Source organism: Hemitrygon akajei, chromosome 6 (genome assembly GCF_048418815.1).
Source record: "Hemitrygon akajei chromosome 6, sHemAka1.3, whole genome shotgun sequence".
NCBI lineage: Eukaryota > Metazoa > Chordata > Chondrichthyes > Myliobatiformes > Dasyatidae > Hemitrygon > Hemitrygon akajei.
In genome coordinates this window covers 179,531,559-179,547,319 of record NC_133129.1, presented here as the reverse complement: position 1 = coordinate 179,547,319, position 15,761 = coordinate 179,531,559, and the positions used below count along the sequence as shown (strand labels likewise).

At 40.2% G+C, this 15,761-nt stretch overlaps 2 protein-coding genes across 5 annotated transcripts in view; one reads left to right on the top strand and one right to left on the bottom strand.

The window, feature by feature from the left end:
* immp1l (inner mitochondrial membrane peptidase subunit 1) overlaps positions 1–8,862 on the bottom strand; it is a 119,549-nt gene extending 110,687 nt beyond the window's left edge. Inside the window, exons 1-2 of one of the 3 annotated variants that reach the window (XM_073049850.1) lie at positions 8,748–8,837; positions 669–728 (exon numbers count right to left, since the gene is read on the bottom strand). The gene's annotated coding sequence lies outside the window, so the exon portion shown is untranslated. Of the gene's footprint in view, positions 1–668; positions 729–8,747 lie in introns of all 3 variants that reach the window. The other 2 variants (XM_073049851.1, XM_073049849.1) reach the window with 2 other exon arrangements.
* A 137-nt stretch (positions 8,863–8,999) lies between these two features.
* Positions 9,000–15,761, top strand: part of elp4 (elongator acetyltransferase complex subunit 4) — a 232,292-nt gene continuing 225,530 nt past the window's right edge. For both annotated transcript variants that reach the window (XM_073049847.1, XM_073049846.1), the window contains exons 1-2: positions 9,000–9,149; positions 13,615–13,650. In XM_073049847.1, the coding sequence (XP_072905948.1) occupies positions 9,014–9,149; positions 13,615–13,650 (172 nt within the window). In that variant the 5' untranslated portion in view covers positions 9,000–9,013. The remainder of the gene's footprint in view (positions 9,150–13,614; positions 13,651–15,761) is intronic.

Genomic DNA, 15,761 nt, shown 5'->3' with positions numbered 1-15,761 from the left:
GCCTGGTTTGTGGCCTCAGATTCTGTATTATCAGCCGCTCCATGGTCTTCATCACGTGCGACGTCAAGGCAACAGGTCTGAAGTCATTCAACTCCTTTGGTTGTGGTTTCTTCGGTACCGGGACAATACAGGATGTTTTCCACTGTCTGGGTACTCTTCTCTGCTCCAGGCTCATGTTGAAGATGCGCTGTAGTGGTTCTCCCAGCTCAGTCGCACAGGCCCTCAGTAATCGTGGGGAAACTCCATCCGGTCCAGCCGCCTTGCTGGTACAGATCTTCCTCAGTTGACCTTCCACCTGTGCAGCCGTAATCCTGGGCGTGGGCAAGGTCTCCTGTGAGTGGCTATTTTCCTGTGAGGGAAGTAAGCCTGGTGTGGATTCCTGCGGTGAGGATGAGATTGAGCTGTCGAACCTGTTAAAGAAGTTGTTCAGCTGGTTCGCTTTCTCCACATCTCCACTTATGTTCGCCCCCCGCTTTGCACCGCATCCGGTGATGATCTTCATCCCATCCCACACCTCCTTCATGCTTTTTTTCTGCAGTTTTTGTTCTAGCTTCCTCCTATACTGCTCCTTTGCCCCCCTTATCTGTACTCTGAGTTCCTTCTGAACTCTTTTAAGCTCCAACCGACCAAGATGCTAAATAATACCAGATGTACTTGTTCCGACTTACGTACAAATCGGACTTAAAGACGGACTCAGGAACGGAACTCGTAAGTAACCCGGGGACTGCCTGTATAAAAGAAAGAATATATTGCTAAGGCTTCATTGGCATTGGTCAGATTGTATTTGAAATATTGTGATCAACTTTGGACCCTACATCAAAAGAAAGATATGTTTGGCCAGGAGACAGTCCAAAGAAGATTCACAATCATGATCCCATCAATAAAAAGCTTAACATGAGGAGCATACGATGGTTCTGGGTCTCTCTGGAGTTTAGAGAGAGGAGGGGGGAATCTCAATGAAACCTGCCAAATACTGAAAGGCCTGGATAGAGTGGACATGGAGAGAATGTTACTTTTTAGCACAGGGGTTCCCAACCTGGGGTGCATGGACCCCTTCTTTTGTGGTGTTGGTCCACGGCATAAAAAAGGTTGGGAACCTCTGCTTTAGACATTCCACCCTGCAAAAGTTCATTTCAGGGAGGTAGCATCCTGGCACCACCCCCCCCCCCCCCCACCCCGGTCAACCTCCAAGAGTTTATGTAGTGATTTTGTGTAATCTGTAAACCAAGTTGAGTATATGCAGAAAATGTGATATATGTACTTATATTATATTATATTATATTATCATGGAGTCTTTTTTTATTCTATTACAACTTTAAGCAATTCTACAGTGAGTTTGGCTTCGTCACATGGGACATCAATAGAGTAGCTCCTTAGCAGTTAGCCAGCTAGTTTAAATAACATCAGCTATTCTAATGAACAAATGATACCTGTTACACCTCAACATGTCTTTTACAGTCATTTAACCCACCATGGGCAATAGAAAAGTCACTGTTGCAAACAGTGCAGCGAGCAACACTGTGATTATTTTTTACCCCTATTAGGCAGGAGTACACTTTAGAGTAGTCTGGGGTGAAGTACGTTTTATATTTTCTTTTTGCCATGGTGCAACAGGACACTAAACTGAACTGATGGAGGGAGAGGGAGAGGGAGAGATATCAACTGTAAAGCCCGCCCTCAGAGAAAACTGATTGGTCTACTTAGCATGATGGGAGACCAAGCAGGATGCTCCCTCTCGCTCTTCCTCTCCCTCTCCCTCTCAAAAAAAAGATTTCCGGGATATTGCATATAATTTGCGGGCATCAGGGAGCTGCTATCAATATGAGGGAGACTCCCGGAGCTTCCGGGAGAGGTGGGATGTCTGGCTTTAGTAGGAGACTCCAGGATCTGATGACACAGCCTCAGAATAAAAGGACATCATCTTAAAACTGAGATGAAGAGCAATTTCTTCAGCTAGAGAGTGACAAATCTGTAGAATTCATTATCACAGAGGGTGGTGGTGGTGGTGGCTAAGTCATTGAATGTATTTAGGCAGAAATCTATTGTCCATAAATTGGTAAAGGGGCTAAAGATTACAGAGAGAAGGCAGAAGAATTGGGCTAAAAAAAAGCCATAATTGAATGGCAGACCTGACTGGAAGGGCCAAATGGCCTAATCCTGTTCCTATAATTTATGGTCTTATGTTCTCATAAGATGATCAAACATGAAGTAATTTCTTGTTCCCGTGTACATGTGGCATCTGTTTATTTCACAATAGGATCCATGTTGACCAAACTTCTAGTCTGGATATCCCTAATATATTTGCCACTTAAAAAGGTATTTTCACATTGCCCATACATAAGAAAATATCATCTACTAACTGAATCCTTTACAGTGCACATCCACTTCAAACCCTTTTATTTATGCGTTAAGAAAATGGAATTGTCCAGTAATTTGAATTAAGCAGCTGGAATAAAGCAGCACTGGAAGCTTTTTTAAAGCACATTTGAATCATCCAGTGATTCAAATTAAGTGATTTCAAATTGACAGGAGTAGTCTGTATAATGAATTCTAAATGTCATTATCCCTTTGCCTGTGGTTCCATATTTTTCAATTTACTGTTGACAAGTGACAAGATTAACATCCCTCACCATAATGTACAGAACTGTATAATTACAAATGACCTCACTGAATTTAATTCAAGCACTGTGAAACATGTATTATAGCATATGGTCTGAAGCAATCTGCAAATGTGCAAACTTCTTTTACAATGTAAATGTACATTAAAGTAAACCATGATCTAATGAGTTTCGGGTCATTTTCCTTTGATTTTGCTTTCCATTAGAATCCTGAATATACAGGTCTCCTTATTTCAACACAATCCTTTCTTCTACCTGTAGTCAAGTGGTCAGGAAAAAAATTCAGTCAGAATCAACAACACACATTTACAAAAAAACTTTTATAAGGTTAATTGAACTTTTACTACCCACAGTGCAATTACTAGACACAATATGGAACATGGAAACTTTTGCATCAGACATTACGTCACTTGTTACTTTTAGCATTTAAAGAAATTACATATCATCATATCATTGTAAATAAAATAATATGCATAGTTCTGCCTGGGGGAATTACCTCAGTAATAGATGTTGCAGCAAAATCCATATCCATACTGGGACCTCTGTTGTAATAGCACACACACACACACACACACACACACACACACACACACACACACACACACACACACACACACACACACACACACACACACACACACACACACACACACACACACACACACACACACACACACACACACACACACACACCTTATATGAAAGCATAGATAGGTAGTTTGTAGATGACATAAACATTGACGGGTTTCAGATAATATCAAAGATTACCAAAGAATACAGAGGGATATAGAATGTTTACTGAGATGGGTGGTTGGGTGGGGATAGGTCTCTACCAAACGAGCCAATTGCAAATCACTTCTGCAGAAAAATTTGCCAAGAACAATCATAAGACCATGATCACCCACGTCACACAACATGGCACATAATGATGATGATGATGACAGATATGGACAAAGAAATGTCAGATGGAGTTTAATCCAAAAAGTATGACGTGAGCACTTTGGGAGATCAAATGTAAAAGGAAAGTTCACTATTAATGCCAAAAATTTTGGATGAAATTTATAATACTCAAGCAAAAACTTTACTCATAAATCAGTAATAAATGATTAACATTTATTATTCTGATTTTAAATATTTTGTCTGAGAATATCCATGATATAAAGTATGATTTCAGAATTGCTAAATGTCAGATTTTCAGATTTAGAATGTGATATAGATTTGGGGAAGAAAGCTTGAACTGATGGATGATATTTCCATTTGCATCATGTCTGTCTTTTTAGATAGTGGAGGTCACTGACAAATATCAGTGCAATACATAAAAATATACTACAAATTACAGTAAGAAATATATACTAAAATAAATAATGCAAAAAGAGATGCACTTGTCCATCTGCAACTACAATCTTGTGGAGCTGTTCCTATGTTAAGTTTTATAACAAACAACAATTTGCCCTTATAAAAAATGTTTGAGTTATAAAATATAAACAAACAAAAGTTAGATCCTTGGCCATGTAAACACCAGATATTATGTAGCCAAATGTATCAGAAAGTCTTTACATAAGAAGCAAGAATGAGAGGGTTAAGGAGAGAGAGTATTTTTTTTATTGAGATACAGCACCAAACAGGCCCTTCCAACACAATGAGCCATACCGCCCAGCAACCCAACTATTTTAACACTAGCCCAATCACAGGACAATTTACAATGGCCAATCACCCTACTAACCAGTATGTCTTTGGACCATCACACTAACTGCTACACTACTGTGGTGCCCACGACAGAATGCCAAAGCAGCTGCGGACTAGGCTGCCAGTGTTGATATTAAACTGAAGTTGGCTTTTGATAGATAGATAGATAGATAGATAGATAGATAGATAGATAGATAGATAGATAGATACTTTATTCATCCCCATGGGGAAATTCAACTTTTTTTCCAATGTCCCATACACTTGTTGTAGCAAAACTAATAACATACAATACTTAACTCAGTAAAAAAATATGATATGCATCTAAATCACTATCTCAAAAAGCATTAATAATAGCTTTTAAAAAGTTCTTAAGTCCTGGCGGTTGAATTGTAAAGCCTAATGGCATTGGGGAGTATTGACCTCTTCATCCTGTCTGAGGAGCATTGCATCGATAGTAACCTGTCGCTGAAACTGCTTCTCTGTCTCTGGATGGTGCTATGTAGAGGATGTTCAGAGTTTTCCATAATTGACCGTAGCCTACTCAGCGCCCTTCGCTCAGCTACCGATGTTAAACTCTCCAGTACTTTGCCCACGACAGAGCCCGCCTTCCTTACCAGCTTATTAAGACGTGAGGCGTCCCTCTTCTTAATGCTTCCTCCCCAACACGCCACCACAAAGAAGAGGGCGCTCTCCACAACTGACCTATAGAACATCTTCAGCATCTCACTACAGACATTGAATGACGCCAACCTTCTAAGGAAGTACAGTCGACTCTGTGCCTTCCTGCACAAGGCATCTGTGTTGGCAGTCCAGTCTAGCTTCTCGTCTAACTGTACTTCCAGATACTTGTAGGTCTTAACCTGCTCCACACATTCTCCATTAATGATCACTGGCTCCATATGAGGCCTAGATCTCCTAAAGTCCACCACCATCTCCTTGGTCTTGGTGATATTGAGACGCAGGTAGTTTGAGTTGCGGTCCTGAGTAAGCTACCATATTCATTTTTTTTCAAAATTTTCTTTTCTATACATATCTGGTGTCTCCTTTACATCTCTGTAGATGCAATCTAAGCAGTTCAGAATTCTTTTTATTTCAGATTTTCAGCAAATGTTTTGTTCAGCATCGGAGAGTTACAGCATTGTTTTTTATGCCTTCATTGATCTTCATCTATTTACATTACCTCAGGTATGATTAACAAGTATTCACTCCCTCTCTTGTACCACACTGTTAACATTGGTATCATCTGGGCTCTCTGGATCTCCCCTCTGATACTGACATTCCATTTGTACTACCCACGTTCTCTGCAATTACTGACAAACTTGCTGTCTGTCTTTTCCAGTTCTGAAGATGTGTTGATGTAGACTGCTTCACACAGACTATTGGCGAAGGTGTTCTGGGATTTTATTCCAACATTATGAAGGATTTAACTTTTTCAAATAATGATAATGCGATATGTGGAATGAATGCTGAAAGAGATGGACTTCCCATGCATCTTTTCTTTCTATAGTGGAGGTCATGGGTTTAAGAGCTCCTGTCCAATAGGTTCTGGTAATGTGTATCTTCTAAATGGGACATCATGAAGATGCCCTGATCCAATAATCTGTAAATGAACTACCAATCATACAAGTTGCATCATCCTGAATACTGCTGGAAGTTTTTTTCCAGAGTTGTTAAGCCTGCATTCATCCAGGAACAAAACTGTCAGGATGAGGCTACATTCAGGCTGTAGGAGAAATGCGATATATTCCGTCTGGGTTGACTCCAACCTGACGGCATGCACATTGATTTCTCTAATTTCAGATAATTTCTTTCCCTTCCCCTTGTTCATTCAACATTCTACCTTCCCAACACTTCTCTCCTCACCTTTCCATCATCTCATTCTGTACCCTTTCTTCTTCACTTTCTCCCATGGTCTACTCACCTCTCCTATCCTTCTTCTTCAACCCTTTCCCTCTTCCACCTATTACTTGCCAACTTGTTATTTATTTGACTTCTCCAGTTAAGTTTCTGGCTAAAGGTCATGACATGAATGAAGGTAACACTTGCCTCAATAGCAGTAGAGAAGTTTTTGTTTAAAGATAATGTGCACCTTGTCACTTATCAACCTAAGGTGAATACTGTCTAGGCCTTGCTAAACTTAGGCACAAATTGAAAATGGAAATTGTCACTTCTGACTGAGATAAAGCAGCTGAGAACCTTACACTGAGAAATCTCGGCAGCAATTAGATAACTGATATCCAACAACACCAACCATTTTCCTTCGTGTTGGGTATTATGCCAAAATCTGAGGCAGACTCTAAGCTCGTCACTGGAATTCATCTCCTTTCATTCTGTTTGCTCGAATGAAGCTGTAATGAAATCAGGCAACCCCTTGGTCCTGGCAGAATCCAGAAGAGGCAACATTAAGCAGACAGCTGGTCTAGAACAGAGTAGTTTGAGTTTGAACAAGTTTTGGAGCTTTGGTTTTATTTTATTGAGCAATGCGGCTGGTATGCCAATCATAGCTACCTTGCTACTTCCAAGCATTGTCCAATAAGGTGAAGTGATTCAATATCTGAAAGAGACTTTCAGGCTTATGGCTGTTCTGATTACTCTAATTTGCATGCCAATCACAATCAATATGGAAAACACACTGGACCACCACTTCCACCTGGCTTTCTGCCACTGTGACATCAGCTCTGATGTCTCAGTACTGCAGGTAGATGATGATGGCAGAGACAGAACGCTGGTTTAAAAGCATGATTTGGAGAGCCTAACTATAACATGTTGACACAAAGGTACTATGCCAATATTCTTCTTCTTATAAGAAGCATAGATAGATGATACAAAGCTTAACAACTTAGTAAAGAGTGGGTAAGATTATAAATATACTTCTGGATAACACAAGATATTACTGGAATGGGTGCATACAAAACATAACAAATGATAGAGTCTGGAAACTGCATTCTGCTTTTCTAAAAAAAATCTTAATCTCACAACAAAATTATAATTCTATTATCTTGTGTCCATAATTTTATTATAGTAACAACCAGCACAACCTTGTCTGTTTGATAGAACAAAGATGAGAAAATGCTCAAAATACTGAATAAGTCAGACAAACTGTTTAGACATATATAATTAATATTCTGGACCAATTACTTGCACAGACAGCTTCTGATAAAAGGCCATAATCCCCTCTGCAGATGATTGGTATATCCAGCATCTGCAGTTTTTCATTCGGAATTCCAGCATTTTTGTTTATCAACAGTTTCAAAGAACTGTGTAAATGTCATGGGCACATGTATAAACAATTCTGTAAAGCACTGACGAAGGGTCTCAGCCCGAAACGTCGACAGCGCTTCTCCCTATAGATGCTGCCTAACCTGCTGCGTTCCACCAGCATTTTTTGTGTGCTGTCTGTAAAGCAGATGCTTTCAAAAATAATTAAATGAAGAGTTTCTAAATATCAAAAAATTATTATAAAGAGCAGCAAACAGTAGAAAAAAACTAAATCAAATCAAAACTTCGTGTGACCTCCATTTGCCTTAACTGCATCAATTCTCTCAGGTGCACTGTCATGCAGTTTTATAAGAGACTCTGCCGTTAGGTTGTTCCAAGCATCTTGGATAACATCACAATTCTGCATACTTAGGCTGTTTCGCTTGCTTCTGTCGCTCCAGGTAATCCCAGACAGCTTCCATTATGTTCAAATCAAAGCTCCGTGGGAGCTATTCTATCTGAAACCATATTTTAAAAAATCTACGTTGCCTAAGACTTCTGCACAGTACTGTATGTCACTCTGCACAGAAGTACATTGAGTATGTTCGGCTTTATAATTCAATTAGAGACACAAGACAGACCGCAAATGCTGAAAATCTGGAGCACCGTAGAGCAAACGCTGGAGCAACTCAGAGCATCTATGGTGAAAAATGTACAGTCGACGTTTCAGCCTGACAGGCTCAGCATTTTGTGCGTGTTGCTTATAATTCAATTACTTTAGCTCCAGTTCCAATCCATACCACACTACCTTCAAAGTCAACCTCAAGTTTATTGTCATATGCACTACATGTATGAGCAGGTGCCGTGAAAAACTTACTTGCATTATAGGTATATTGAGTAGGCAGCATTCACAATAAAAACATGGAGGTGAAAGTCGCCTACTGTATTTACTTAAATTAGTCTTATGCGATGGTACTGAACAAAACGTTATTTTTGCAAATCGATTTTGCAGACTCGCTTAAAGGTACACAAACGCGTGCATTCTGGGATTTGTAGTTTCATAACATATCCCAGCACCCATTGCCCACAAGCGTGCGCATTTGGCCTAGGAGCGTTTATGGCAACCGTGACAGTTCAGAACCATTCAGTGCATTTAGAAGTTTCAAAGCATTTAAGTTCAATGCTTGTTAACAGAATATTTATAAACTAACAACAGTGCTTTCAAACGTTAAAAAATGAAAGTACCTTTATCTTCCAAAACGTTAGATAAACAATGCGTTAACAAAGTCAATCGTACTTTCAGTGAAAGAAGACAGCAGCATCAGCGTGTGAAATGGGCGGAGCACCAGGGAGACGGGAGTCAATCAGAAAGCAGCTTAGCAGCGTTGCCGGCGAAGAGAGTTTGAAACGCCTACTCTGATTGGTGTGATCTGCGCCAGGAGTTTCCGGTGGCTCCGCCCCGCCACGGAAGCCCCGCCTCCCCTTACCCATAATGCTACTGGCTCAGGAAGATGGCGGCGCGCTCGGGCACGAGCTTCCAGCGGAGGGCCCGCAATCAACGGACGTCGATGCCGGGAACCCGGCCGTCGGTGCATAACGGGCAGCTGCTGCTCTCCACCGGGGTGCCTTCCCTTGACTACGTGATAGGTCAGTGTAGCTGGGTATACCAGGGCGAACACCAGCCCGCAGGGGCTTCGACCCAGGAGCTGTTAAATATCACAGCTGCATCCCGGTGGAAAACACCATCCAGTAGCTCAGCAAAGCCCTTCTACCCATCTAAGCAAATCCCGGCTACAATCTAAGTATTTATACAAGAAGACTCACGACCGAAAAGAAAGCCATTTGGCCCGTCCATTCTGTGCTGGCGTTTGACCTAAACTTGAATCTCCCTCTTCCATCTTCGTTGTTTATCTCAAGCAACACACACAAAATGCTGCTGAAACGCCGACTGTACTGTACACTTTTCCATAGATGCTGCCTGGCCTCGAGTTCCTCCAGCATTTTATCTGTGTTGCTTTGGATTTCCAGCATTTCCAGATTTTCTCTTGTTTGTGGTTGTTCATCTCAAATCTATCGTCGTTCTTCTCTATTCCTTGCTGTCCTGAATACTTGTCCAATCTCCCCTAAAATATATTATGCTACCTACTTCAATTGATTTTGAAAGCTATGCTCTATTATTATACTATTTGTTTATAAATATTCTTATATTCGGCAGAAATTCTTTTTTTTTCCACCCTTGATGTTATTGACCAGCATGTAATTAAATTCGTTCCCCTTAAATGCAACTTTTATGTCAAGCTTTCTTTGACTCTGCATACTTTTCTAATGCATTTCTATGTAGGTGTGGAAATGCTTTTGCATCTCCATGAATCTGAGGTGGCATTACTTTTTTCCCCATTTTTAATTTATTTTTATTCATGATTAGATGGGTAGGGACTTAGAATGAAATAATTTTTTTTTGTCCCAAGTGAATGTTTCATTTCCTAGCCATTAAATCCATTCCACTCTGTGATCTCTGAGCCCAAAGCAGACAGCAAATTTGCTAGCATTTTTGACACTGGGATGTGCAGCAGATTCCCAGCAAATAATTCATGCTATCACTAAGATTGTCACTTGTGTTTTTTCTGCCTCATTTATTATCTCCAGCCAATTTGCTCCCAGGTTTCTTCCCAAATTGTACCTTCTGTAAATTTGAAATTATTCTAAATTTGTTGAAGAAAAGCTATCTTGGCAGTAAAACATCACATCAGCAGCCACTGACTTTATTTCTCAGTTTTAAAATTCCCTTTCTTGTTTTCGTCTCCCTCTTATCCAGCCCTGCTGCCCTCTGATATACATTAAAGTTTTAGTCATGCCAGACCAATGCAGTTTACAGATTATTGGATGTTATTCCTACAAGTACCCAAAACACTTTGAAAATGTAATACATTTTTCAACAAACCTGATGAATTTAAAGAAATAAAGGGTATTAGAAATAAAATCCATGATGTTTCAGCTTGTCAAAACAAGATTACAAGACCCTGCTATTGATTGTAAACCTAATTCTGGTATTCTTGACATTTGTTATTGTGTTTTATGGTGCATCAAGTATGAAAGATAAGCCTCCTCCTCATATCCACACCTATTAAATGCAGGTAGAAGGGCCATGCTCGTGTATTCTGACTACTTATTTCATCATTAACCAGAAGTGTTATCAGTTTTACTACCTTTCTATTGGCCAGAATTAAGAAGTTATATTAACTGCATGGCTGCTTGTTGAGGTTTCTTTGTGTCTAGAGCATCCCAGTCTGGAATAGTTGCAGAGACAGATTTTTGCAGAGGAGTACGGGTAAAACAAACTATCAACTATCTATGCGGATGAAAACTTATGAGGCTATGTGAAAATATTTTCATTGTTTCAGATCAAATATTTTGGATATCATATCCCACCTATCTATGACAGGTGAGATACCTGGTGCAGAAGAAGGTGGGAGGTAGAAGTTGATAAGGTGCACTGCTTCAGTGTGCTCCAGATAAATGATCTTGGGCTCCCAGTGCGATCCCAAATGCTCCTCCATTTTGATTGACCTTAGGTCAGGGATTCCCAAAAACTGATTGAAATGTCCTTTGATTAGCTGATAATCTCTTACTGTATTTGATTTTGTTTTCATGACATTTTCTGTCAGGTATTCACATGGCCTGTTTATCCAGGCCAGCTGACTCTGTGGCATGGTAGCGCAGCTTTTAGCAAGCTTTACAGCCTCAGCGACCCGGGTTCAATTCCCACCGCTGACTCTAAGGAGTCTATATTCTCCTCATGACCACGTGGGTTTCCTCCCACAGTCCAAAGACATGTCAGTTGGTAGCTTAATTGGTTATTGTAAGTTGTCTTGTGATTAGGCTAGGGTTAAATTGGGAGTTTCTGGGCAGCACAGCTAGAAGGGTCTATTCTGTACCGTATCAAAATAAAGATAAATAACCTGGTACTGGGATTGTTTACCTTGGAGAGGATTTTGGTTTGCTGAACCTACCAATGGGTTTAGAAGATGAGAGGATCACAAAGTTTATCAGTGCACACAGCTGTGTAGATATAGTCAACATTGACTTCATTAAATCTGTTTACCAGGTCCTTTATGGGAGACTGGTCCAAAAATTTGAGCATTTCATCCAGGGTAAATTGGAAAACTGGATCCGAAATTAGTTTGTTGAAATGATGCTGAAAGTGTTTGTGGCGGTTGTTTTGTGATTTGAAGCAAATAACCATAGATATCAGTGCTGTACCTGATAGTGGCATGAACATGATGGGGTGGATGGCTTGTTTTTGAGCCCTTTTTGGAAATGGTGTTGAAAGTACCTTTCCAGTGCTTTGAGATGCTTGCTATAGGTAGTCCATTTTCTGAGAAGCACGCAGGAAGGCAGAGATCACTGCTGCCTGGTGGACCATAAGCTTTGTGCCACGTGTGATGCCTTGATCTCCAAGTATCCTTTCCCTCATTTATCCAAGACACCACAGGATCCTCATTTTCCAAGATCTCAGCGTTGGCATTTCTTGTTGAAGAGTGTTACTGTGCTGCAAGGAAAGTTGATAGAAGTTCTTTGTGGAAGTTTAGTGTGAGCCCCATTTTTCATGTACAGATCGATGTTGATTTCATATTCAGCCTTCAAATTATTTATTTGCTTTGTTATTATTTGCATGATTTGTTTTCTTTTGCATATTATTTGTTGATTATTCCTGGTTATTTATAATTTTTCATAAATTATTTTGTATTTCTTTATTTTTCTGTAAATATATGCAAGAAAATGAATCTCACAAGTAGTATATGGTAACATACATACTTCGGTACTTTTATTTCATTTACTTTGAACCTTGAACTTCAAATGTTTGCATATTGACTTTGCAAATGGCACAAAGACTTCATTTATTTAAAGATACTGTGCAGAATAGGCTCTTCCAGCCCTTTAAGCCATGCCACCCAGCAACCCCCGATTTAACCCTAACCCTACTGTGTGAGGAAGCCAGAGAACCTAGAGAAAGCCCACACATTCCTGAGGGAGGAGATACAGACTCCTTTAGAGGATGCTGGGATTGAACTCTGAGCTCCCAACATCCCGAGCTGTAATAGTGCCACATTAACTGCTATGCTACCATGGCGTCCTAGTGGGAAAATGGTGGCCAAGTTAATCCCATATTGGAATCCACTCCTTTTTCTATAAAAATAGTCCCTCATTGACTGGTCTGCTCTGTTATATTATTTCACCATCAGATCATATTATCTATTCATATGGCTTACTGACGGTTTCTAACAATTTTGGTAACATTCTTTTGAAATTCTTCTTGTGCCCTTTATCGGGAATTCAATTACATTATTTTGCTCATCAGAAGAAACCTGAAGTGTCCTTTTTTTGTTTTTTGTAGTAATAAGTTACCATGTAAATATTGTTCTTTATGGTCCAATCTGTATTCCCCACCTCCCACCCCAGTCTTGAAGCTCTAAATTGGTAAATTGATTTATTGTCACATGTACTGATTACTGTGAAAAACTTTATTATGCATGCCATTGTTACAGATAGTTTCATTACAACAGTGTATTGAAGGAAAGCAATACCAGAAAGCAGAGTGAAGTGTTATAGTTACAGAGCAAAAAGTACAGACAGACAATAAGGTGCAAGGCCATAACAAGGTAGATTGTGCGGTCAGGAACCCATCTTATTGTATTAAAACACCGGTAAATAGAATAACATAGCAGAATAGAAGCTGTCCTGGAGCCTGATGGTATCTGCTTTCAGTCTTCTGTATCTTCTGCCTAATGGGAGAGGGGAGAAGAGAATTTCTGGGGTAGGAGAGGTCTTTGATTATGTTGGCTACTTTACCAAGGCATCAAGAAGTGTAGACAGATTCCACAGAGGTTAGGCTAGTTTTGTGATGTGCCAAGCTGTGTCCACAATTCACTGCTGTGCAGCCTCAGATAGAACAGTTGCCATACCAAGTAATCATGCACCTGAATGGGATGCTTTCTAAGTGGTACATTGATTAAAATTCGTGAAAGTCAAAGTAGACATGCCAATTTTCTTCATTCTCCAGAGGAAGTGGGATAAAATGAAATGCATTAATTATTTCCATTTCATTTTTTAGGAGGTGGCCTAGCTGTTGGAACTCTTCTCCTTGTTGGTAAGAGAATTATTAGATTATTTTTAGGTTTTTTTAACTTACTGGATTTCAAAGTATTGAATTGAATGGCTTGCTTCCCTTTTTGAAGACAAAGTAAATTTATTATCAAAGTACATGTACAGTATGTCAATAGACAATAGGTGCAGAAGTAGACCATTTGGCCCTTCGAGCCTGCACCGCCATTTTGAGATCCTGGCTGATCAATTCCTTATCAATACCCGGTTCCTGCCTTGTCCCCATATCCCTTGATTCCCCTATCCATAAGATACCTATCTAGCTCCTTCTTGAAAGCATCCAGAGAATTGGCCTCCACTACCTTCCGAGGCAGTGCATTCCAGACCCCCACAACTTTCTGGGAGAAGAAGTTTTTCCTTAACTCTGTCCTAAATGACCTACCCCTTATTCTCAAACCATGCCCTCTGGTACTGGACTCTCCCAGCATCTGGAACATATTTCCTGCCTCTATCTTGTCCAATCCCTTAATAATCTTATATGTTTCAATCAGATCCCCTCTCAATCTCCTTAATTCCAGCGTGTACAAGCCCAGTCTCTCTAACCTCTCTGCATAAGACAGTCCAGACATCCCAGGAATTAACCTCGTGAATCTACGCTGCACTTCCTCTACAGCCAGGATGTCCTTCCTTAACCCTGGAGACCAAGACTGTACACAATACTCCAGGTGTGGTCTCACCAGGGCTCTGTACAAATGCAAGAGGATGTCACTATATGCAACCCTGAGATTCATTTTCTTGTGGGCATACTCAATAAATCTATAAAATAATAACCATAACAGAATCAATGAGATTCCCGAACTAGGTGTTCAGCCAGAGTACAGAGACAACAAACTGCAAATACAAAAAAGATAAAATAATAATAAACAAATAAGCAATAAATATCAAGAACATGAGATGAAGAGTCCTTGGAAGTGCGTCCATTGGTTGTGGGAACATTTCATTGATGGGAGAGTGAAGTTATCCCCTTTGGCTCAAGCGGGGTAGTAACTGTTCCCGAACTTGGTGGTTCTTATACCTTATTCCTGATGGCAGGAGCAAGAAGACAGCAAGTACTGGGTGGAAGGGGTCGCTGATGATGGATGCTGCTTTCCTGCGACTACGCTCCATGTAGATGTGCTAAATGGTGGGGAGGGCTTCACCTGTAATGGACTAGGTTGTATTCACTACTTTTTGTACGATTTTTCATTCAAGGGCATTGATGGTTGCATACCAGGCTGTCATGCAGCCATTCAGTATACTCTCTACTTCACATCTATAGAAGTTTGTCAAAGTTTCAGTTGTCTGCGTACTTGCACTTACATGTTGGGCCCAGGGCAGGTTCTCCGAAATAATAATACCTAGGATTTTAGAGTTGGTGATCCTCTGATGAGGATTGTCTCAGACCACTGGTTTTCTTCTCGAAGTTAACTACTGAAGTCAGATATAAAGCAAATCAGATATGATTTTCTTCCTTCAGAATTTCTTATCTACTGTAGTGGGATTGTAACTATCATCTCCAGATCAACGATCAAAGCATCTGTGCACTTGTCCATCTGCAACTACAATATTGTGGAGCTGTTCCTATTTTAAGTTTTATAACAAACAACAATTTGCCCTTATAAAATGTTTGAGTTATAAAATATAAACAAACAAAAGTTAGATCCTTGGCCATGTAGACACCAGATATTATGTAGCCAAATGTATCAGAAAGTCTTTACATAAGAAGCAAGAATGAGAGGGTTAAGGGGAGAGAGTATTTTTTTTTTATTGAGATACAGCACCAAACAGGCCCTTCCGACACAATGAGCCATACCGCCCAGCAACCCAACTATTTTAACACTAGCCCAATCACAGGACAATTTACAATGGCCAATCACCCTACTAACCAGTATGTCTTTGGACCATCACACTAACTGCTACACTACTGTGGTGCCCACGACAGAATGCCAAAGCAGCTGCGGACTAGGCTGCCAGTGTTGATATTACCGTAGATGTCGGATTATAAGCCGCTACTTTTTTCCCACATTTTGAACAGCTTTGAACACTGCGGCCTTTACTACGGTGCGGCTAATGCATGATTTTTTTTCATGCCGCCAAAAACATTTTGCCTCGTAACAG